The following is a 26,780-nucleotide window of genomic DNA, read 5'->3' as shown; positions in this document are numbered from 1 at the left end:
AAATTTTATCTACATTTTTAAAAGAAATTAAATTTAGTAGTCTAAAGCAAAATTCTTTCATTGTGTCAACATCACAAAGTAAAAGTTAGTTAATATAATACAACACTCTCCTCAGTAATATAAGGAAACCAGAGAATTTTATAACTAGAATGAATTCAGTCATCAATAACTACATGAAAGAAAAAGATGTATATATAGATTCTTTTAAGGTGTTTTAAATTAAACTTCATTAGATAACCAATAATGTAGAAATTTGCTTAATGTAAAATATTACAGAGAAAGCAAGAACAGAAGGAAAGTAAATTGTATAAAAATAGAAATATTCATAATAGAAAGAAAACTAAAATGTGCCTTCCTTTTATTTTTTGAGAAATAATTTTTAATCCTATTAATATTCAAATTTCCTCAATTGTCAGCTAAATATCCTTTATTACTTGTTTTTCCAGAACCCAGTTCAGTCTAGCACCACACATTGCATCTATTTTTTTAGTGCAATCCTATTTCCCTCCTCTCTGCCTTGTCTCCAAGTTGCTTACTTGTTGAAGAGTTGTTTCCTTGGACAAAAACACATCATTTTGAAAATACAGAATTAAATTTAAATGAAATGAAAATACCTTAAAAATCTTACTTACCAAAAGAGAATAGGGACAGTTGTTATGTTCAAAAGGTTTAGAAAAGAAATCGGTATTGTGGTCCAGTCTCTGGTGTCCTCCATATTCCGCGGCATCTGAATCTAGCACAATTTTGTACGTACAACTCTTAAGGAATCACAACGGTTTAGGAGTTGAATGAGACATTATAAAACATTTCTGAGACAGGATTTAAAAGCGAATATTTTGAAAACTGTTTAATGATGATTTGTGCTATGTTCTCATTTCTTCTCTAAGATTTCTGAGTTTGAGTTTATCATGTTTGAAAGGGGCTTTATAGGCTATCTAGTCCGCACACCCATGGGATCCTTGTTATCCTTTTATCACACGTCGTCACATGATCATCCATACCTACTAGTGAAGAATCTACTTTCCTCTTCATGTAACTAATTCCATTTGTTAGAAATTCTTCTCCATATTGAACAGAATTTTGATTTCTTGGGACTTTTTCTACCCAGAAAAGCCATAAGGAATACGTTCAAAATACAGTAATTTTCAAATATTTAATAATAGCTATTTTGTCTCCATGTGTCCTCTGCATACATAACTAAATACTTACTAAATGTAATCCCAGAACCTTTGATCATTACTCATTTGATATGGCTTTTTACTATTTCCCTATCTCTGAATTCACTGCAGTTTGCTAGATCGTGGTTGATAAAGTGAGGAACACAGAAGAGAACTAAAGGTCCATGTGTGGCCTGAAGACCAAGTAGGCTCATTCTTTCCCCTTGGTTACAAGCAGCATGCTTCTATTAATGCACAAGATCATGCAAATATACTACCCATCATGCCACAGGTGGATTCATGCTGCAATCATGTGATCTGCTACAACTTAACATCTGATTTTTCACAATGAGCTATTATGCATGTTAGCATTATTGTATTTATAACAAAATAACAGCTATGGTTATTGTGTTCAAACTTATGCTCAGAAAGTCTAGAAATGATACTTGATTAAAAAATCCACAAGTAAATATAAATGGGTACCTAGAAATTTAAGTTTCTTCTAGCCTAAGGAGGGAGACAGATAGGTGTCTAGGTGCTTTGTATTTTCTTTTCCTCGTATATAAATATTTAATCTCAGAAACGTTTGTACCTTTTCATTACAGCTAAAGTTATCACATTAAAAGTACATGGGAAAAAAAAAGTACATGTGGATGACAAACTATGACCATATTTTCATGCCTAGGGGACTTCTGTTTGGGTAAGAGATGCAGATGGACGCACCACAGGAACTTTTGCTGGGAGTGGTGGCGCCATTTCAGTCAATCCAGGTCAGCCTACTCTGATGCAAATTTAGACTAATACTGTAATCAGCATGTTACTGTGTTTAAAAGAGAGGGAGAGGGAGGGGGAGAAAGTCTGAGTTCAAAAGGTGACTCTTGGGCACAAGCTCATTCATTCTAAAGTCACTCAGTAGAGCTGCACATGATTTGAGCATATGGATTTATTTAATGGGGAAATACACACAGTGAAAATAAATCATTAGGGGCATGGTAAATAAATGAAGCATTGTGGAATTAAAGGAACTACTAAAATAAAAGTTTAGTTTTGGTTCTTCATCCTAGTTCATTAAATACTTGCACAGTCTTCAAAAAGCATTAAACAAAAACAAAAAGAGTACAATACAGTTTAGAGAATAATGACCTAGAATCCTTTCTAAAACACTTGAAATACAGTATCAATTATTAAATTATTGGTTAACAGCATAGATTATTGGTAGTTGTGACTGAAGACAGCAAGTATACCATGAAAAGCACCGATTCCCAAGCTGTGGGTTGATAATCACTGGTCATTGTGTTATAAGGGTCTCACAGAATGAGTAATTATGTTATTAAAAGGGACTGGGATGGATTCTGTATGTACATTGTCTGAAGACTAAATTATGTTATTATACCCATTTGGTACTGTATTTCAGAGAATATGCACTTTTTTGATTAATGAGATATAAATTCATTTAAAAAGTCACAGAATTTGTAGTAAGTTTTTTGATATATTTTCTCAATTAAGGATACTGAAAGAACAATTGTTATATAAGAAGCAATTTTTTTTGACATTGAGAGGGGTCATCACACTGAAAATGGTTAGAATCTACTCACTTAATCTATAATTTATAGCTATAAAGAAAAACCTTACAAAAGCCATAAAGTTTCAAAATATCAGTTTAGACATATTTCTCTGATCTATAATTTGAAGAAAAAAATTCTGCTGTGGCCACTTTTGGAATTCCCCAGCCCTGTGTCTCTATTACCCAGGGAATACAGCCACGTCCTTTAGAAAACACATCCCTTAAACTCCAGAAATTCCAACAATTTAAAACACTAGATTAAAAGTAATGATTGTGAAAGAGCTTTATAATTGTAAATTACTACAACATACTACTCAAGTGTCAACTTAAAAAAATGCACAATGTTAGAGTTGCGAGTTAAGTTTTATTTGGGGCAAAATGAGGACTGTAGTCTGGGAGACAGCATCCCAGATAGCTCTGAGAAACTGCTCCAAAGAGGCAGGGGGGAAGGTCAGTATATATGTGGTTTTGGTGATGGGGGAGTACATGCAATCAAGCACATATTTTTTACAGAAGTTTTCTACTAGTCTCGTGCAGGTTACTGCTAGTCACAGGAGCAGACGTCACCATGAAGGATTTTAGTGCTTTTTTATATATGAGGAGATACAAGAATTGGGCTCATAAAATTGCTCCTGAAAATATCTAACTATCTGAAGGCCTGATCTGCCAGTTTTTCCCAGAGCACAGAGTGCCTCGTTTCTGCTCTCCACCTGAACTCCTTTCAGGGGGTGTTGAAAGTCAGCAGATCCAGCAGCTCATGATTTAATCCTTGTAGACATAGATGGCAAGTGCCAATGGAAAATGCCAATTCATAGTTGACACAAAAATCAGGAAACCCCGTCTTTTAGGAACACTGCTTAGCATAAACATTTTTAAAGAGGTTTTATGTGCAATTGGATTTTTGTTTTTCTCTTCTCTCACTCAGGCATTCCCTCACTCCCTCTTTCTCATGTACATGTGAGCACACACAAACACACAGATACACACATGCACATGACGTGGGACCCACACAGCACCAATATCCCTACAAAGCCCTGTCTTCCACTAAAGAACATCCCTCTGAAAATATAACTCAGAGCCAATTTACACTTAAACTACCTTCTTCATGTGGTTTCCAGTTCCACAGTGGATAAAACAAATTTAGCAGGACATCTCAACACCTTCACATCTCTTTAATTCATAGCTACCTCCCTACACCTAGCAGACTGCCTTCTCATAATAGCTTCTCAATACATCTTTGAAACTGATATTCAGGATGACAATTCTGATTCACCAAGAAAGGCCAAAGTACATGTCTTATTTTTTATATTCGAGGAAAGTAGGAGAAATTATTTTCCCATTCACTTAATAAATACACACAATGTAGGAGGCACTGTACAAGATATAAAAAAAAAATGACTAAGATGTGGTTTTAGTTCACATGCAACTCATAGCCTATTAAGGGGAGATTAGAAATGAATATGAATGTCTATAAATAAAACAGAAAGCAATATGCAATGAGAGGTAGAGCCAAGGAGGGAAGGTAGGATTGACAGTCTGTAAACAAAAACTTTTGAAGGCTAGGCTAGACTGTTAAGATTTATTTTGTAATTAAGTATGAGAACATTGAAGGTTTGTGAGAAAGGTTATGACGATCAAAAAAATTAAACTGGGGCTTCCCTGATGGCGCAGTGGTTGAGAGTCTGCCTGCCGATGCAGGGGACACGGGTTTGTGCCCCGGTCCGGGAAGATCCCACATGCCGCGGAGCGGCTAGGTCCGTGAGCCATGGCCGCTAAGCCTGTGCGTCCGGAGCCACAACAGTGAGAGGCCCGTGTACCGCAAAAAAAAAAAAAAAAAAAAATTAACCTGAAGGTTGAGGGTAGAATAGGATGAACAAAGGAAAGACTAAGTCAGAGAAACCAGCCAGGGACCTAACAATGGTTCACGGATAGTAGTATGGCTAAACTTGGATAATGCAAATGGAGAGACATACATAAACCAATGAGATTTTGGATGTGCAACTAATGGTACTCAAATGTAAGGAAACTGATGCTCAATTTGGGGAAACACTTGGAAGGGGAGAATAGTTGTGCCCAAAGACACACAATAAGTTTAGTGGCAGAGTTGGGATGTAGACACAAGTCAAATTCAGATCTAATTACCCTACTCTCCTCAAGTGGATGCCTATTTTATGCCAAGAATCAGGCAAAGTGTTTTCGCAGGCAATTTCTTGTTTAATTCTAAATTTGAGATTCTAAGCATAAAGAGGTTGGAATGAACATGACATGTAGAACAAAAACAAGGAAAACAGATAAAGTGATATCCATCTGAGTGTTTAATTAAATTTAAAAGATTGGTGTTAAAGGACTGTAATTCTTAACATTACTTAAGGAGTCTGGATATCTGAGGTTTATTGCATTTGTTCTAGATCAATTTCTTGTTTAGTTGGTTCATTTGGTCACTTGATTGGGGAACACAAAATTATTGAACTGAAAAAATGTACCTTGCTCAATTTGGGAAAATACAGCAGGGAAAGAATGATAGAATGATAGAATTTTTATAAAGATTTTCCTTTAAAAAAGGAGATCAAATAGATCCCTATCCATTTGATTATCATTTTAAAATATTATTTCTTCTTATTTTAAATTCAAGAGCTTCTTAAGTATTTGATATATCTATCAACAGGTTGAAGTAGATAAGAAGTTTTAAGCATTATTTTATCATGTGTCCTTAAATTTGAACCAAGGAAGAGCCATGTTCTGAAGACCTGTACTAATAAGATTAAAGAACAGTGAAGACATGAAGACTCTTAAATTCAATGGCTCTTCAAATACTTCAAAAGCTGCTGTGTTTGCTCAGCCACTTGATAAAGTGTCTGTTCAAAGTATAAGGATTTTGATGTAAGAAGTACTATCGTTTAAATCATTCTGCACTAAACTCACTTCACTCCTGCTGAAGAAACTAAGGAAATTTATTGTAAGGTACAAACCCTGAGGTTTCAGACTCAGTGACAATAAAAGGGGTTCTCTAGTGACTAGGTGGCCATAAAGATGGCAAAGCTGGTAAGTTACCATATATCTTTAAATCTAAGATACCTTCAATTTTAAGATGAATTATTTTATACACCTCCAATAAAGAGAAAAATATCACTACGATGATAATCACTGTAAGACACATCCCAATTGAAGACATGTTAAAATGTGAAAAAAATGTACACTTAGAATATATGAATTTGGTACGTTATTTTTAGATCTGATTCTTTAATCAACCCACCCATAGTATTATGATTGCAATAACTTTTGGGAGTTAAGTGACCCCAGGAGAGAGAATCTGTATCAAAGGCAGAAAACAGTAGGTACAAAATTCTAAGGAACTGTGAACAAACATCTGGCAGTGTAAGAACAGGTGGTAGAAAACAAAAATAATTTCATGTTTTTAACAGTCTAAAGATAACCACCCAGCACAGGACTTGCCTCAATGTTCTAACATAATGTTCCCCTTTCTATGTTTTATGAATTGAATTTTATTTATTGCCAGCCATAATTCACAAAATCTTCGGTTATGGCTGTATAGCGTCTCAAATAGATCTGTCTCTTTATTTTATAAATATAGTTAAATTATACATCATTTATTGTCCTGAACCACAGAAATGGTCATAAATGACAACCTTTAGTTGGTCTCTCTGCTCTCTTTCCAAATATAGAAGTAGCAAAAACTTGTAATGTGTTGCTGTATGTTTTATGAATGTATGTGTGTTAGAATGAGGCAGGTGTGTGTGTGTGTGTGTGTGTGTGTGTGTGTGTGTGTGTATGTGTATGTGATTTAGGCATTTTTATCTTTAGCTCTGTCATCTAGAATATACGATGATTTAAAAATTCACCAATGGAAATGGAAATGATATTTTCATTATTTGTTTGAAACTATTATAGGGCGATGGACATTTATGAGTATATTACTTTCAATAGACAATATCCATTTAGCTTTTTGCTCTAAATAACTTTAATTTTAAAAAAACTCCCCCAATATTATACTATTTCTAAAATAAAATTAAAAGAGGGTAAAATAAAAATAAATAGGAAATTTACTACTGAATGTAGTCAAAGTATATTTTAAATATAATGAAAGGCAAGTGGAAATTCCCTTTAAGGGTACAATATATTTTTAAAAATTTTTATTAGTTTACATTAAAATTTTATTGTCCTTGAAAAAAGCAACAACTTCAATGCATGAGCTACATGTGCATTCAAGTTTGTGAACACTGTTTTCATTAAAAGTTTAAATGACAACCACATGTTTTAATTAAGTGAAAAACAAAAGTATATTCCTAGTATAACTTAGAATGTGCTTGTTTCATCAGGTTTCTGATTTTAGCCTAAAAAATAAACTCCAACTCCTGCAAGCTTACTTCCTTAACTATACATTCTTAGAAATTGTACAATGCAGAATAACAATAAAGTAAACTCAAAGGATGAGGGGCTCAAATATAATCTACCATGTTAATTAATGGATTGCTATGCTTTTTGAAATGCATTTTCAAGCAAATTATTAGTTCATTCTTAGGCACCAAATTGAATAATATAAAATATTGAGCACTACATATTTCTCTATGCAAATAGAAATATTATTCTAAATACTTTACAGAATTCTTTGACTAACCTAATTAGGAACTTTTCTTTGTCCTAGAAGATTATATAACTTGAACTAAAAAATGTCACTGTTTCTCAGTAACTCAAGAAAGGAAAATAAGGAAAAAATATGCCCATACTTCTAGACTAACCTCCCTCTAAAATTGTTGGTCTTTGTCTGTGACATTAAAGATTATTACCCAAAGAACGTATAAATTCAATTATTTGATGAAGCAATAGCAATTATTTAGAACTGCAAAAGAAAAAACAACCAATTTTTATACAACTTTTAAACACATACTTTGCCATCAAAATGAGTTTTGACCATGCAGATGCAACATTTTTTACAAACATATTGTGCTTGTGCTTTTGAACTCAAAATAATCTTGACATAGGCTATAAAGAAACGTCTTCACCCAAACTTACTCTAATACATTCTTTAATAGAGTCCTATGCAATGTATATATAAATGGAAAATATAATCGGAAACTTCAAAGTTCCTGAAAAATAATGACAATTAGCGTAAGTAAGCATCATCTAAGCTATTTCATGCAGACAGACAAGAATAGGAGAAAGCATCCCAAAACAGTAAAATACAGTGGGTGCATGGCTTTGGGGTCCAACAATTGCATTCTAAACTCGATTCTGCCAATTACCAATTGTGTGTCTTCCAGCAAGTTACTGAATTTCCTGGAGGCTCAGTTTCTCACTGGTAAAATGGAGGTAATATATCAGAGTGTTGCTGCAAGGATTCACAGAAGCAGTGTACATCAAGTGCTTAACACAGTGCCCAGTGCTGGGAAAAATGCTCAAGTTATTAGCTGCTCTTTATATTATTATTATAGACCCTGGACCATTTAAACTGCTGTCTAAAGTGATGAAAAATGTAAAAGTAGGTCGATTTACTTTCTTACTTTTTACACCCAACTTGGCCTTTGCTTCCTTTGTGACCTTTTTTTCCATTCCTTTCTCCCATGTCTTTGTTCTCACTAGAATCTAAACACTTTTCCTGTTATTTAAACAAGCTGAACATTGAAGTTTGATTGGACAGTACCTTGAACTATTTGAGGACTACACACTTTTTAAAATTTTTTGAATTTTTTTTTTTTTTTTTTCGGTACGTGGGCCTCTCACTGTTGCGGCCTCTCCCGTTTCGGAGCACAGGCTCCGGACGCGCATGCTCAGCGGCCATGGCTCACTGCCCCAGCTGCTCCGCGGCATGTGGGATCTTCCCGGACCGGGGCACAAACCTGTGTCCCTTGCATCGGCAGGCGGACTCTCAACCACTGCGCCACCAGGGAAGCCCTAAAATTTTATGAATTTTTTAAAATGCTCCTCATGCTTCTGAGAAAGATTGAGAAGCCTACTCTGAACATCCTAACTGAAAATTAAACACTTCCGCACACGCTCTTGCATTTGTCCTGATTTTTCAACACAGCATTATCAACTTTTATCATCCTATAAATTTAATTATTATATTTTCTCTCTTCCTTTAATTAAAATAAACCTCTATAAGGGAAATATGTCTTTCCCCATCCCCCCTCTTCCCCTCTACCTGGGACCTAGATTAGTACCTGGAATATTTATTGAGTGGATATTCTTTTCATTATTTTCCTATGGTAATATCCTCCTTGGGTTTTGATCTATGCATGCTCTTGCTAAACTTTAAGAAATAATTTAACACTACTTTAGTCATAAAAGAACAACCTTGATTTTCTTCCCTCATTTTATAGAGTTAATATTCCAGATCCGTACAATGTAACTTCTAACACAATCCCATTTCATTATCTATAAAGTTTTACTTGGACATTTTAAAAGATTTTTTTCCCTTCTTTTTGGAACAGTCACAACAGTTAAACAGATGCATGTCAGCTTGAAGCAATTAATTCTCAAGTGAATAACTCTGATTGGTATGAGCCCTGGAGACAGACATTTTATATAATTCTTAGTTGAAGTGGATAAATGATTACATGTTTACTAAAGTCGACATATACTCAAAGACTTGTATTTTCAACTTGACTGCTTAGTCTTCTTTATACAGATGACTGAAGTTAAGCATTGAACATCAAAATGACTGTGAAAAATCATATATATATGATTTTATACATAATTTGGCAAGGCCAGGATATGCACTTAGGTATAATATTTTCTACACTCTACCACCATCTGCCAGTTAAAGTCTGCAAAGTAAATGAACATTAAAATACTTAAACATTTGAAAGCTTACTCTTTTAGTGTTGGTAGTAGAAACATCCTTTTTCTTTATTTGAAGCCAAAATTTATTAGGAGTAATGTATAGTCTATATTCTTCTTTCTCTTTTAACTTTTAAGACCAAATAGAAAATCTAATACTTTAGGGCTTACTCAGTGCTTCAGAAAGGTAAATGAGAAGGGGCTGAGCTAGCTTTCCTTGAGAAACTGTCAAGTAAAGCTTACAGGAGTATGTGTGTGTGTGTGTGTGTGTGTGTGTGTGTGTGTACGCACATGCATCATTACTCCCAGTCATTCCTGAGCACTTCTGGGCACACAGTCAGTAACTATCAAAACTTTACCTAGGTTGATGATTGTGAGGAAAAAGATTCAAAGTAAACATTTCTCCACAGGCACCAAAAAAATTGAGTGAGAGAGCTTTAAACACACATACACATGTGATTGTTAATATATATATTTTTTCAGGGATATAATAAATCTAGTATAGTAGTTTGCAATCATCTTGAAAACAATCATATTGGTTTAATATTACTAGGTAGATGTGGAAAAGAATTACACAAGAAAAGAGTAAAGCTGCTAAGTTATTTCTGAAAAGTGCATTTTTGTACAATTCAAAACAAAATGAACTAATGTTTTGGCTATGATAGTCAAATATAAAGATGATTTACGTAATTGAAATGAGCAAAAATTCTGGCACATCGGGGATCAAATTCTATGTAGACTTAATTATTTATTTTTATAGTTATTTCACAAATGTTGAGTTTTATTTAGACTATCCAAATATTATTAAAATTCCAAAGTGATGTGACTACTATGGTCATAAAAGAGTTAACCAAATCCAGTAAGACAATTCTGTATATCCCTTAGGTAAGTTGTCTGAAGCTGTCAACAAACAAAATATCACCAGGAATAAATTTCCTACATTCAAAATTATTAAGGCAAGAAAAGGAAATATATACAATTAAATGAAAGAAAGCTGATGATAGCAGGACGCTTCTCTTTCACCTCTTTGTAAAGTGTTCTTTATTCTATGGGATTTTTAGTCCCCAGACCCTTTATCCTCTAACATCCTTCAGCACCTAGCATGACACTTTCCCAATCTGCACTTGAAGCTGAAATATACTTAGATTTATATCTTGGTTTAACAAATATTTGAGCAGTCATCTTTTTCCTTAAAAAATCATTTTATCCCTTTAAAGTGAATATGTTTATTTTAAAAATACTCCAGCTAAATTGATCTGTGTTTGTGTCAGAAACTAGGACAGTGTAACACTGAAAAAAATGACATTTAGTCAGAGACACCATTAACTTCTACAAAGAGAAGCAGAGAAAACAAATAAAATTATAAGTAGTTAGTGAGACACACTTTACTTATTTTAATGGTGTTTCTACAGGGCAACAAAAGGTGAATTATCTGGTGCCCAAGTAAAAAACTGTGCTGAACTTACAGGAACTAGACTTAAATCACATTTATTCACTTACTAAGAATATGATCTTGTGAAAGTTATAAATCTTTCTAATGCTTATATTTAATTTGAGGATAAAAATACTTGCCTGACCCCATCACTAAGATGATGTGAGGGCAAGATGAGTCAATATAAATAAAAGTATTCATACACTGTCAAGTGTTATGCAATTTAACTTTTGGTACTAATTTGGAAACCATCTCTAAAATACATCTGATCCAACCAATTCCATTTAATTGAATAGAACCAGGTCATGCTACAGTTCTTCTACCTTTCAAAAAGCTATGATTCCAGACTGCTCAGTATTTCCTAACAGTCATTAAACATCACAAAATTTCACTTAGTGAATAGGGGAAGCCCATGGTAGAAGGGGCAATTAGGGATCATCTTCACAGAGCTACAGTTGAAGTTATGAGCATGTGTGAGTTCTTCAAGGGGAAAGAGCAAGAAAAAAGAATAAATGATTGGGTTTGGATCTGAGGGGAAAAAAGACAACACAAAGAGTGATTAGAGAAGAAAGGGAAATCAAGATAGTGGTGCAGCATGTGGAGAAAGTGGAGGTAAGGAAGAAAGGTGGGCCAATGGCACAAGAATGAGGAAAAGATATAGCAGGGAGCAGAAGACTTTATGACCATCGCAGCTAACAGGTACTAAGCTTATAGTATGTGCTGGACACTGTTGCCAAGCCTTTCACATGCCATCAACTCATTTAATTCTGACAATAATTCTACAAGTAGGTGTTTTAAAAATGAGAAAACTAGGAAAGAAAGAAATTACTTTCATGAGTAAGTGGAAGAGATGGAACTTGAACTCTCAGATGGTCTTATTCCAGAGCTAATGCTCTTAACCACTATCCTAGTAAAAAGAGCAAATTTCTCAATGTTTACAAATATAAGACCCAGAAATACATACTGCCATACAAGTTACATGAGCCTCTGTGAGATAAGAATGTTAGGGTAAGAGAACAAACTGAAGAAAGGAATGTTTCAGAATCAGAAAAGAATGCTACCACAGAGAAACTTATTTTCCTTTTGTTTTCCTTAGGCTGAACAAAAAGGAAGAGCGTTAGAAGGGAAGGTAGTAGAGTGAAATTGACTATTTCCCTAAGTAATAAAGAGCTTATGGGGAAAAAATTACAGTAATGGTTATAATTTTACAGACAAAGAAAATAATCTTCTGTTTAAATTAATGTTCCTATCATAAATGTTAATTGCATTCCAATAAAAGGTAGTATGACTGCACTTAAGTTATATATTAATTAAATAATTTTACTTAATAACATAATAAAGAATGCTTTCCTTATTCAACAGTTGGTATCATGTAACTACCGAAAGGATTAATTAGTTCCACAGATAAATTTCACAAATAAAATAGGGATTAATTAGGCATTTTGCCGTCATTTAGGGTAAGAGATACCACATTAATAGAATTAGAGATGGTTCTTATACATGGTTATAACTGAAACCACTGTTTCCAAGAACACATTGTTCATGGCTTTACTTTTTCCACTTTTCTCTGGAGAGACACAACTTTCTTTTGGTTGTAGCACCCATATATCCTTAAGAGCCCTTAAACATTTATAATGAACCAGTAATTAGATAATGGCTTAATTTTAAGAAATCTTCTGGAATACTCAGGTACCATTTTCAAATATAGATGAAACACTGAGCCCTCAATTTGACCCTGTGAGATTCTGTGAGAGTTAGAACAGCTTAACAGAAAATGATGAAAATAAAAATATCTCACTTATAGAAGATCCAAACAGCTTTCTCGTAGGCAGGAGATGTTCACTGAAAAAAAAAAATAAAAGGGGGGAGGGTGGGCTAATTTCTACAGAGATGCAGAAGGAAAAAGTAATTTAACATTCAATATATTAGAAATTTATTTTAGATACTGAATGCTCTATTTTTAAAAAGCTGGCATCAGATATAAAGGTGATATGTATAATTTATTTTTCAAAATAAAAGAGAACAATCTGTTCTGGACTAAGTAAATAAAGGACAATTTAAAAAGAAAGTTTAGATATGAAATCTTTCAGGCCAGTGTTTTCATTGTGGATTTTTCCTTCCTCTACAGTTTGCAATGCTATTCCCTAGGAAAGGAAAAAGTTTACTAAATGAGACAGTGAATGTAAAGTGCTTGCAGCATGCAAAGCATATGTTTGTAAATAGATGATAGGTCTTATTATGAAAGTCTGTTCAGCAAGTATCCTGACAGCAGATTCCACAATTTCAAATTCTACAAAATCATGATGTATGTTATTGATAATATTTTATCAATTTTTCCTTTCTACCATTTAATTAAACATCTGCTCTAAGGTAAAAGCAATAGATTATAGAAATCTTTGTGTTTTAATTACTTAATTTTGAACAACTTTAAGGGCTCTTCCACCATTAGGAAACTGTATCCTCCATCTATCCAGCCATCCATCCATACATCCATCCATCCATCAATCAACAATTTAGCTTTATGTTTACCTAATATATTCCAGTAAAGATATAATTGTTAATATAAGAAAGACAGTCTTACCATGTATCTTGGAGTCAATTGCCATATAATAGTACCTCTTTTCACAAATTGGTAAAAATACTTATGCTAGGAACAAATGTTTTCCTCCCATTAATGACACAACTAGTAGGTGAGAATGTCCTGTTTTTATAGCATACAATAATATTTCTGATTTCTGTTTTCCCCAGAAAGACAAGAAATAGAGGAGAGAAATCTTGACTGAGCTATTGTTAGATGAATTTCTGGAACCAGAGGAGACTATCACTGAGCAACTGAGCTATGAACCAAAATCAGAAATGCTGTTGAATGACACTGAATAGCACTCAGCTATTAAAAAAAAAAAAAACCTAAAAACATTTGTGTGTAGTAAGGGCCCACTCATTATTCATTACTACCTATAGTCCTATGAATATATATTAAACCAATCTAAAAGTGTTACAGCAGTTGCAAAATATTTTTCTTACTTTGTGATTCATCTCAAATTCCTGAGTATAAAATGAAGCTAAATCATAGGCTCTTTATTGCCAGTGGAGGTGGGGGGTACATATTTGTCATTATCATTACATCACAGGGGTTTTTGGACAGTGTTTAACAATGAAAAATTACCAAAAGTACCTCTAGGTAATGAGGTAATGTTTAAAAGTATTACTTTCACCTTGAAACTAAAGAAGGCTAACCAAGGCCATGAGTGTACATCCATTTTGAAGCTACAGAAACAAAAGGAGGACTTACATTAAATATAAAATTGTTAGTAGGATTACCTGTCCCCATTCGCATAAAAAGAGCTTCATCACTAAATGGACACAGAGTAAAAGCGCTTTTGTGCTCTCTCTCTCTCACACATATGTGCATGAGGAAAAGAAACATGCTTGCATCTGTTCAAAGTCACTATGTAGATCTTTTATGAGAAACCCTTGGACTTGTTTTTTTCTTCCTTTAATTTTTTACCAAAACATCTAAGCCTGGAAAACTAAAAAGTTAAGCTCTACATTTTTAGTCCAGAAATTAACCTTTACATATAAAATCTTGATAGAATGTGGCAACTAGCTAATCCTAAATTAAGTCCTTTGTTTTTATTTGCTGCATAAAGCCTAGATTCTAACAAACACAGACTGTTACATAACCACGCTTCAAAGGCTTCTGTAAACTAAGCAACTCACAACAACATCTCTGCCTTCGGCGATCACACTTCAGTGAATCATCCAAGTGACCTTATATGCTCATAAGAAACTCTGTGTGCAGGTTGCAAATGTCAGTGTCTGAATTTACATTTTAAAAAGTACATCTTTCAGCAGTTTAATGAAAACATTGCAAAGATCTTGAGTCAAATCCAACTATTTACTCATCCGTTCCCTTAGCTTTAAATATTTTTGGCCTGGATTCATATATTCTTCACAAGCCGTAACTTATGATGATTCCTCTTAACATTTCAATATCATAAGAGTTTGAAAAGCCATGTGGAAAGGGGGCTGCAATAACACTATTATTCTCACCCCATCTCAAAAGCATGCTGACAAATAATTTGAAAACGTTTGTTACTAGTGTTGTTTACGCTCTCAGAGTGATAAGAATCTGTACATACCAAGACACATACCTTAAAAATGAGCTGTGAGGGCTTAACATTCACATAAATATTTTACAGTAAACTTAATTGATGTGATGCATCAGAAGGTTTCACTTTGAGCAAAGAACTACGGCACATTTATATTCTCCAGAATGCAGGGAAATCACAATAATTGACTGAAGCAATTATTTCATGTTTTGCTTTTAAAAAAAAATTTATTTTTTAGTTTTTTCTTTTGGATGATGGTGACAGGGGTCACGAGGAAGAATATGTGGGGAAAAATTTGTAAAGCGTGATGGTGAGGTACTGAGGGAAGCTGACGAGACTGAAGTCTGTGCCATGAAATTGTGTGTAATTTTCTCATGCTACCTATTTTCTCAGAACTATAGCAAAATCCTTTTGAACATTACAGAAATAAGTCATCATCTCTAATACCACTATTGCTACCACCAGCAACTAAATGTACGCACCCATGAATGGCAGTAAGGGGCACTGTGGTCTAATAGAAAGAACATGGGCTTTGTAACACACTGCTCAACCTTCACCAGCCTGTGCTGGAGGGAAGTTGAATAGTTACTTAAAGGCCTAGTTTCCTGATCTGTCACATGAATCTAACACAACCTACCTTACGGGGCACCTGGGAATGTTAAGCTACATACTTAATAAAAATGGCTAGCAAACAGAAGGTCCTCAAAAGAGGGACCCTTCACCCATGCTCTCCCCTATGTCACTCAAAATGAGGCAGCATCATTTGTTTTATTCAAAATGGATTAGAAAGAGTAGTTTGTCCGTAGGGGCTTAGCAATTTTCCTTTTGATTCAATGCTGATTTGATAATGGTGAAGAAATGTGACCATAGAAATACAATAATGATTCTGATACTATAAAGGGCATTATGTTTCTTGCTTTCTCTCCAGCTAAACAATGTAAAATCATAAGCAAATACACCACATGAGGAGAATGCATTTTATCTTCCTGAGCATGTAACCTGCCGGTACATTGGGTCTCAGTTCTGCATCACCCACATTGCTATCCACTGTAGGAAGATTAGTGGCTAAAAAGACAAATGGGAGACACCGCCCAGGCAAAGGGTTTTTATTGTTGCTATTTTTTGTTTTCTAGAATATGGCTACAGATTCCTTTTGTAGAAACAATCCTATGTCCTTTAGCAATCACCATGAAGACCAGGTTCAAAACCTTAGTAATACAAAGCAGACAACCCTCTCAGCTTTCCAAATTTATCATCTTATTTTGAAGTGACAGCTAAAAGCATCCTTAAAGTGTTGCTTCTATTCTGCCTGGCATTGCCCCCAAAATAGCTCCCCTTACAACAGTTTCTTGGGAAGACAGTCAGCACATATGCTACACAGATCTGAGTGAAAGTTGATGTCTTGCTATTTGATATACAGGATACACAGGTTAAAAAAATGGAACTGCGCAAGAATTCAGACATGCTGCCTATTGCAGGTTTATATTTCATAGTGACAGAGGAAGTTCAAATGACTTCTTTAGAAACTTTAAATTTGTTCTGGTACCAAATCCTGCTTTTCTGGGAATTAAAAATTTGATGAATTTCCTGACTTGATTAATACATCCAATCTTGCCTCTGTGGATCCTTCACAGAGAAAAATCTGTATTCAATTCACTGGCTCAGTAGTTGGAAATACCAGTGTCATAGAAGAACACTTTGGTAAAGTCAGAAACTACAGCATAGAAATCCCAATGTTTTCGTACTTTCTATACCCGAAATGATTCTATAATGCTGAACTACAATGTTGTTTAAAGGTATAAGAACAAAGTCAGAAAGATGAAAGACCAAAAAGAAATGAGACTTGTAAAATGCTAAGGATAGTAAAAAGGACTGTTAAAGCTAAGCTAGAAACAACAAGAATCTGAAAGAAGAGATCTATCTATTGCTTAGGGGAGATGGTATGATCATAACATTAATACTCTTGTGTTCTTTTATCTTCTCTATTAATAGTTTAGAGACAAAAAATAATGTTTTTTTATGTTCAATGTTAAATTTGGGATTTTAGTTAAATTAGCTGAATAAATAAAGAATAAGGGAGATAGGACATAATACAAGTACACATAAAGAAAAGCTAAAGCTTTTTATTTGAAAGTGAATACAGTATGAGTGCAAAATGTGATGGCTGCCAGAAAAGCTGATGTAACTTTAACTCCATTAATGAGACAGCAGTCTCAAGATAAGAGGAGGTAATGGGGCACTCAATATCATACTTGCCAGATCATATCTGGAATATTCTGCTGTTAGTTCTGGAGACACAATGAAGAGGAGTGTGAACAATGCTGGGTGGATTTTGATAAGAGAGACATGATGGCAACAGGTCTGGAAAGTATCATAAGAATCTATTAAAGAAACCAGAGGTATATTTGGTCTGGAAGAGGGTAGACTAAGGAGAGGTGGTACTGTGAGGAACAAGTTAAATGCCTTTTTGATTTGAATAGCTGGCATATAGAACAGGCATTGGACCCAGAGTACAGAATTAATGCATTTACATTTAAGGCTATATTAAAAACAAACAAACAAACTTGAATTGTTTACCTTGTGAAATAGTGAGATTCCTAAGACTGGAAAGTGTTCTAATGACTGCTATGATTTGTGAAGGAGTATATAGGTGGGATTTCTGCACCGAACTGGGTCATTGGAGTATAAAGCATTTCAAAAACTAGAAGTTTTTATGATTTCAAGCTAGGAGTTAGGGCTGGCAGTAGTAATATAGCTAATTAGAAAATATGGTTTAAGGTATGTTGGAAATGCTCTCCTGCCTTCCTTTCCTCAAAAGAAAAATCCTCATTATAAAAAAAATTATTCTACTAGACATCTAGTCCATTAGGTCTTCCATACTTTTGAGTATTCAAAGAGACTGTTATTAAAATGCAAATGTCCTTGGAGGAAGCAATAACATATGGGAATTAGTTACAGCTTGTTTACAGAAAGACAGGAATGAGAAAGGCAGCAAGAGTAAATAAGGTCCAAGTGGGCACAAATCTGTAGAAGACAAAATCCTTGTAGTAAAAGAACCAAACAATATTTCTTCAAGGTTCTCTTAGAGATGCAACAGATGACTAAGGCTGCAACTATGACTTCTATAAAGATATGGCCCAGTTTTCCAAGATCTGTATATCATTACAACATTTAATGAGTACATATTCTGAAATGAGTCATTAATATAAAGCATTCAGTATTTATCAGTATAGAAATTTTCTGTATAACAGGTGCCTATGGGCATTTAAACAAATTGCTAAATTTCTAAAGATTCAATTTGTGGCAAGGTTTACCAAAACCAAACTAGACTTTCATGTACAGTGTAACTTTGTATCATTAAACAAAATTAACTTTGGGGATGGATTTTACTTAGTAAAATATATTATGTTATTATATATATTTTCATTTAATAATATTGTTAAATTACACAGACTTCAGATAGGGGATCAATGTAGCTTGAGCCAAGATTTTTCTCCTAGACATCATCATTGAAATTCCATGTATTTCCATTTGTCAATGATGCTAAATTAAATTCATATTTTCTATTCCCCAAACTGGTTACTCCTCCTCCTTGCTTTGCTATCCTCAGTAATAATGCTACTACCATTCTTCTCACTCTTCAAAGTGAAACCTTGTATCTTCTTTTCTACACCCCGTGTCCAAACAATTGCTGAGTCCTTTCACTGCAAGAAAGTGCTTCATATACCTCTTTCTATCCTATGGACATTACTTCAGTTCATACCCTAATTCTCTTTTACGTGTACTTCAATTTTTCATAATTGATACCTGTACTTCCAACCTCTCTCCTCATAAAAGCTCTCTAACACCCTGGGTACATGAGAACTTTTCCAAATGCATACATTCTTACCAAGTAGCTCCCTAGCCCAAACCCTTCAGTGACTCACTATGAAACTATAGAAAAAAAGCCTAAACTAATTAATAAGGCATTAAAATATTCTATTATGTGATGGCAATCTGTCTTTTCAGTTTTATCTCTGAGTACTTTTCCTTCTGGTCCTCATTCTCCAGTTAATCTATGGTACTATCCATTATCAAAGGATAGTCTCTGATTTCCAACAGCTTGAACGGCCTTCCTCAATTTTTTCTACAATTTTATCCATTTCTCGAGGTCCAGGCTTAAAGGTCTTTTCTTAATCAATCCATCAGTCCACTAATCATCTCTCTCTCTCCCCTCCCCCATCCAGGCTTAAAAGTCTTTTCCTTTTCAATCAATCAATTAATCAATCTCTGTTTCTTTCTCTCTCTCTCTCTCATATTTATTTATTTTTCTTTTACTTATCCTCTGTTAAACATGAGGATAAGTTTGTGGAACACTCCTGCCCCATCCCCTTTACTGCATTATGCCTTACATCCTAAATTGGTTTTGTACATCTCTTCTTCCCCACTTAGGGTCAAGGGCAGTACTTAACTAACAAACACTGCAATAGATCACAAGTGTTCTGTAATTGCATTTTGGTCTGATAAAAATCAAAATTATGTCTTGACTATATGACATTATTAGATATAGCAGGATTTAGTCTAGGGGTATTACTTTTAGCAGTTTGTAGCTGAGAAGGCTTATGTATGAGTTGCTACATGTCTAGCATCTGTTTGCATTTCTTCATGGAGATGGTGAGAACGTTTGCCTCCTGAACAGTGCAGCTCTTCTTTAGTGCAGACAACCCATTACACTGATTTCCATTATCTGAGCATTCTCTGTATTAACTGGGGCACATTTAGACTATTAGTCACAGCAATAGCCTTCCCTCCCCAATGCTCTGATGTCCTGTGGGATGCTGATCTGGGAGGGTTGGGGTAGAAGACAGGGAACATCTTTCACGACGCTCAATGTCACTGAGCAGCACAGATGCCACAGGCTACTTACCGACAGTATGGCCCTTTACTCCTAACTGCCAAGAAACATTCTGTCTGGGCAACCACTTCACCAAGGAGGCCACTTCCTGGAGACTCAGGGGTAATTCCTGATTAAGCTACTCATGATGACAGCATTCTCCTCCCTAGACACCTCTCTGGGGATATGTGACTGAATTCTGGTCAATGGGATACAAAAGGAAATTTGCTAAAGTGACTTCATTCTTGAAAAAAGACACAAATCTATTTGCCTTTTGTTGTGTCTGAAGGTGACATTTGGAACCATGGCTGTTGTCTTGCAACTCTACCAGGTGCCAGCCTTTGGACACTGCTGGCACCCTGAGAGTTAAAAGCAGAAAGGCCAATGGACCAGGGAACTTGATGATATTGTCATAGTGCTGGGGTCCCCCTACCTCAGGGCTTTCATTGTTTGGCAAAATGCATTTTCCTTATTGTTTGAGCCAGCCAAAAAGGGGGTTTCTCTTACTGTAGCTAGAGACACCCTGACGCGTAGGACTTCAGGTTGGCATCTGGCATCTCACTCAGGTGGCTGACATTAATCATTGTTAGGGCTTCAGGGGAAGAACACATTATTTCTACTGCCTGTTTAAAAATCTGTGCTGGTTTGTTGCTAGATCCTGAATCTGTCACTTTTTCCCATGGATTGGGTAAGCCATAATCTCTTTAAAATACACAGCAGGTTTCCCTTTGTCACAATGATCACACTTACAATTATTAATGTTCGTCTTCTTCACTAGCTTAAAAGCTCAATGAGGGCAGTGACTGAATCTGCCAGGAAAATTCCTGTACTTCCAGCACCCAGCACAGGGCTGGCATGCAGGTGTTCAATAGATAGATGCTTAGTAAATATCTGTGAAATGAATGAATGGATGAGTAAATGAATGTTCAGACGATATCAAAACATTCTCCCTATTATTTCCTTTGCTTCCACCTCCCATGCCCTGATTCCTTACCAATTCAGGCCCACAAAAGCGAGCTATGTCTTGTATTTTAGGAGACGGGAAAAAGAAAGGGGAAGGAAGCTATCTTTACAGCTACTGTCTACTTGCTCACTCAGTGGAGAGGGGGAAAGGAGACAATTCTCAAGGGCAACTTACAAAATATTTTCATAAAGAGAAACAACAATTATCTCCTATACTATTAATAGTATATTAATAGTATATTAATCCTATACTACATATTGGATTAAAATATTACTTAAGAAAATGTTAAAAATCATACTTTTTAGAGCCAGAATGGAGTTTAGGGTTAACTTAGTGTAACTGAATTAAGCAAAGATTTATCAACTATTTTAAGTCCCTCATTTTTCAGATGAGGAAACTGAGAGCTACCGTCACCAAGATCAGCATTAGTTTTTCTGACGCTCTATGATGCAATAAAAAAACTGAATGCAGACAGTCATATTCATTGGCAACAAAAAGGATATTTTCCTGGCACTGTCGTTCCAAGTCGGTAATCAGTGTAGCTGTTGCTTGGATGAAAGTTGAAAACAAAAAGAAGGCCTGCTCTCTCAAAAGCAATGATCTTATTGGTTTCATGCTCTTCACTAACATGAGCCTGCAAGAATTAAAACGCATAATACATTTAAATAATACCCAGATGCTGCTACAAGTAAATTCTTTACAAAAAAGTTGTTTTTGTCTTTATTAACAGCCTTGTTAGTTATTAAGCCAAAAATGAAAATTCTAGCATGTTATATTTTTTGAACATGTTGCAATCATACCCTATCAAACTCTAGGCCAACAGCAGTCTCAAAAAATTGCTTAAGGAGTATAAAAGCTCACCAGCAACTTGCCAACTTCAAACAAAGCACAGACAGAGGATTAGGGTTTGGGCTTAGGTTTTAGCTAAAAATATAGCACCTGTGCTATACATAAAGCATCTGTGTGTGTGTGTGTGTGTGTGTGTGTGTGTGTATTAGATCTACTTATAAGTGAATTTTCTTTAAGACTTTTGTTTTAGTCCTTAATGAGGTAAGGTATATAAAATTACTTTTCAAAATATGATGTAACATTGTTATTATATCCAGATTTCTGAAGTTGTAGTTTTCTTAAAAACTTTACATTATTGCACGACTTTGTCAGATTCAAAAACAACCAAGAGTCCTTCACAGTATACTTTTTTTTTTTGCCTAATAATAGAGAAAGTCTGAAAAGGAATTACAACATCTACAAGCTCTCTTATTTTATACACCACATTTTACAGTAGGTAGTGAGAAGGCTTTGTTTTCTCAACCCTACCCTCTTCCAGCCCCAGCTTTGATAGGACTTATTTCCACGCACGTCAGCAGTGCCACTCTTGGTAATTTAGAAATGTGAGCTAAGGCTCTAGAGCAAACAGCATGCCTTTTGGTATTCAACATTGTTCCTATTGAAAAGGCGCATCATTTTGCTCTCTCTTCTGGAAACAGCACTACTAATAAATGTGATTAGGGCATTTGTGTTATGTAGCCAATCTTACTGAAAATATAAGTACCTTTGTCCAACCATTAAAAAAAAAAATCAGAGACACCAAAGTAAAAACACATCAACAGTAGTTTCAAACAGCACCAGTAGACAGTAAATGGATTATAAGTAACACATATTATATGCTAATTTTTGCAAGGGAAAAAAAAAACACTGTATAAAATCTGAACCTGTTAATTACATTTTCTAAAACTTATTGAAAACTGAGACTTTAATTCCAGAGGAGAGTCAGGCTCATGAAAAATACAAAACAGCATGGAGGTATAATGGCATCTATTGAAATGACAAGTTAGAGACCAGTAAAGGAAGGAAAAAAAAAGGAATAAAGAAATCTCCATGTTGTCAAAGCAGTTTCTTTATGACAGCATAATTATTTATGTAAAGAAAAACAGTCAAAACAATTAAGATATTTCCACAGCAATTTCCAAAGTGGATGTCATGCAGAGCTTTTGTCAATTATTTTAACCAATTGAAATAAAAATTACTAAATTTAAACAACAACGACAAGCTAACCACGAATGTAAGCAGGGGATTATGTTTAAGATTTTCATTATCTATTGGGGAGACTTCAGTAACATGTTTTGACAACCTGAAGTATGTCACAGGGCACTACACACTGAATAATAAAATGCTGTTTAAAAGATCTGCATATAGATTTAAATCAATTGCCATTCTAAGCATGTAAAACACTGGTGACTAAAACATAACATTTAGAGTAAAGAGCTTACCTGTGGAGCTGAAAGCCAATGACATCTTTCTTCCAATTTATTCATATCCCTGTCAAAGTTATTTAGGAACTTATAGCGGAGAAGGTCATCATCAGTTAAATGAAACTGCCTTCTTGCATAATGGTAGCTCTCATTATTTCCTTTCCTTGGGAAGTCTAACCATTCAGGATGCCCAAATTCATTACCTGCAGTTGAAAACAAACATAAACATCACCTGGTAATATTAGCATTTCTTATTAAGATGACTCAATAATTGTATGTTTTAAAGTCTTTGAAATCAGTTTAGGTTATAGTTTACTATAGCTGTGCCCTATAAATGATGCACAACCCTGGCTTAGAAACAGCACAGTCTAGCATGCAGTACCGGCAGCATTTGGACTCAAAAGCCCAGGGCACAGTTTTAGCCTGGTCACACATTCCTTGTTCTACATCTCATTTTCCTCATGCACAAACTGAGAACAGTATCTCTGTCATACTTATTTCATCTCTGAAATAATCTCTGAAATCTCAGAGTAATTTTTGAGATCTCTATTTCTATAATCTCTGAAATCTGTACAATGCTTTGCAATTTCCAAAGGCTGTATGTACATTATTTTTTGATCCTCGAAGGAACTCTCTATTATATCCATTTCACAGATGAGAAATCCAAAACTCTAGACAGTTAAGGGATTTGCCCAACCTCACGTGGATAATAACTAGAAAAGCAACCATTAAAATTTAGTTCTTCTCATTAAAATCCAAAGTTCTTTCTACCTCATCACATCAGGCAAGTACGTTTTAAACTTCAGGTGCTACAGAAACCCAAGTCATCACTTTTATTATTCATTTTCCCCATCCCTTTCTCAGACCCATGTGCCACCATTAGATGTATATCTTTAATTTAAATGTGTGTGTGTGTGTGTGTGTGTACAGCTGGGACACTTCGTTGGGAACCCATTTGATATTATTTCTCATTATAATGATGAGAACCAGAAACCTGATACACTTTAAACATGAAATAAAATAATAACATCTACATATTATACATTCTTCCTTCTGAAAATCAAATTTAGATATTAGTGGTCTAATAGAATGGCTCCTATTGTTTTCCCCAGGTTAGATTTCTATTTTATGGCTTCTTATTTTTCTCCTAAAAATTAAACACTACTTTCCAAAATTTACTTACATTTGCCACTTTAATGCTGCAATTTTCTAAGCCACAGGTTTCTCCTTTGAGTTGGAAAGTACCGTAGCTGATACAAGTGTGTCCTACTTTAAAGTAAATAGTTGCTAAGTGAAATAAGTCAGACAGAAAAAGACAAATACCGTATGGTCTAACTGATACGTGGAGTCTAAAAGCAACAATAACAGCAACCAACCAGCAAACAAAAAACAAGCGCATGGAGACAGAAAACAGACCAGTAGTTGTCTGAGGTAGGGGTGGGGGGTTGGGCAAATGGGTGAAGAGGGTCAAAAGACATAAATTTCCAGTTATAAAATAAAAATTAAAAAATATGGGGATGTAATGTACAGCATGGTGACTATAGTTGATAATACGGCATCGCATATTTGAAAGTTAGCTAGGAGAGAGGATCTTGAGAGTTGTCATCACAAGAAAAAAAAAGTTTTGTAACTATGTAGGGTGATGGATCTTAACTGGACTGACTGGATGATCATTTTGCAATATATACAAATACTGAGTCATTGTGTTGTACATCTGAAACTAATGTAATGTTATGTCAGTTATACTTCAATAAAAAAGAAAGGCAGAAAAGAAGCTAGCATATTAATATTCTAATAAATAAAAACTAACAAGCTATGATGTAATTCAAAATGATTTACTGTAGAGTTGCTTTAAATGGTAAACTCTACTAAGAAACACTGCAATTTACATTTAACTTTTCAGGACTATAGTCATCAAAATAAAAACAACATCCAAATATATCTGTAGCAGCTTCATAAAAATTACAGTGTCTGCAAAACTTTTCCTTAATTCGAGTATTTCAGTCTAAACAATACTTCTTATATTGTTGTCTGCTATGTGACAGAGGAGGGAACAAGATTTCTAACTCTGCGGGCCTTTATTTACTTTATGGTGTCTTAAAGTGATACAGGAACTTCCCTCTGCTACATTTAGGAGTCCTGCCTAGGTCTGGAGCCTGATTCACATCAGCCCATAGTGAACCCATGGCATAGCTTGCTCCATCATCCATTCAACCAGCAAAAAGATGCACCTCCAGAATTGTAGTCCAGCATATTCATTGCTGATACTGAAGGTACTGTCTGGAGAAAATTATATGTCCTAGTACTAGTGGGATTTCAACTAGTTGGGAATTTAGGAGAGACCAGAAATGCCATAGGGTAGCTAAAGTATAGTAGCCTACAAACCAGATCCAAGCTCTCTATAGGCAAAATACTTTTATTTTGGTATGACCATGAGTCTCTGAGTTGACTCCAGTATTAATAAGCAATTTCTTTAGCCTTTCTGGGGGAAGATTGTTATATCACTGCCATCATGATTATCATAGTATAATCAGCAACAAAAGCTTAATGTTGGCTTATTATTTGCCAGGCACTATTCTAAGCATTACACATGAATTCATTCCTTTCATTTTCAACAACCCTGAAGTAGTTACTATCATTGTCCCAGTTTTATAGGTAAGGAAACTGAGGCACAGAGAGTTATTAAGTAGTGGGGCCTATTAGCCCAGACAGTTTGATTTTAGCACCTTCACCCTTGGTTACCACTCTCCCGTATTGCTTAGAAGCAGATACCATGGAAATATAGTGCAAACATTGACCAAATTCTCATATGTGGACAGAGATTCCAAGATAATGGAATGATGTGCAAATGTGTTGAGTGAGAAGGTGAGATGTAGTAAGGAGTTTGGTTTAGCCATGAAATAGGGCTTGTGGTAAGGAGACGAGGTGAGACAGGCAGGATGAAGCTAGATTAGGATGGGCCTTACAATCTTTAAACCTTAAGCTACTTTTAAGTAGGGGGATGCAAAGCTCAAATGTGTTTTTATTAAAGTATCTCTGGTAAATACAATGTGGAGGAGACACTGGATATTGGAAATAGCTGAATGGTAGGAAAGCTACCATGGAATTCAAAGTATAAGATAAGAAATAACCAGGGGAGTTCCCTGGTGGTCTAGTGGACTCTGTGCCTTCCCTGCCAAGGGCCCAGTTTTGATCCCTGGTTGGGGAACTAAGATCCCACTAGCCGCACTGCGTGGCCAAAAAAAAAAAAAAGAGAGAGATGACCAGATGCAGTGGGAATGGAGAAAAGAATGGCATTTTTGAGGTGGAAATAACAGGATTTGATGACTGCCTGCTGCATGGATTTTAGTTCCAATGAGGACATTTATGAGAAACATGAATTTAGGCAATTGAATCTCTCCGGGACACAGTTTCCTCATCTGTAAAATAGGATAACAAGTTTCATAAAAGCTCTTTTAAGGTTCAAACGAGGTACGTTAAGGCACTTGGTACAGGGTCTGGCGGCTAAAGCTTTCAATGTTTGGCAGCTTTTACATTACACACTCATTTCTGATGCTGCTCAGAAAAGAATGACATAAAAACCAATAAGTGAGAGTTACTATAAACCTAAAATTTCTGGCTCCCATCA

The 26,780-nt window shown here is 35.1% G+C and overlaps 1 protein-coding gene across 1 annotated transcript in view; it reads right to left on the bottom strand.

Moving 5' to 3' along the window:
- Nucleotides 1-26,780, bottom strand: part of GBE1 (1,4-alpha-glucan branching enzyme 1) — a 288,463-nt gene that overhangs the window by 15,267 nt on the left and 246,416 nt on the right. Inside the window, exons 13-15 of the mRNA XM_024769059.1 lie at nt 23,171-23,355; nt 21,404-21,534; nt 633-750 (exon numbers count right to left, since the gene is read on the bottom strand). Coding sequence (XP_024624827.1) covers nt 633-750; nt 21,404-21,534; nt 23,171-23,355 — 434 coding nt within the window. The remainder of the gene's footprint in view (nt 1-632; nt 751-21,403; nt 21,535-23,170; nt 23,356-26,780) is intronic.

Source organism: Neophocaena asiaeorientalis, unplaced genomic scaffold, assembly GCF_003031525.2.
Source record: "Neophocaena asiaeorientalis asiaeorientalis breed wild unplaced genomic scaffold, Neophocaena_asiaeorientalis_V1.1 scaffold209, whole genome shotgun sequence".
Taxonomy (NCBI): domain Eukaryota; kingdom Metazoa; phylum Chordata; class Mammalia; order Artiodactyla; family Phocoenidae; genus Neophocaena; species Neophocaena asiaeorientalis.
Note: the sequence above shows the minus strand (reverse complement) of the source record. Positions and strands in the feature narration are given on the sequence as shown.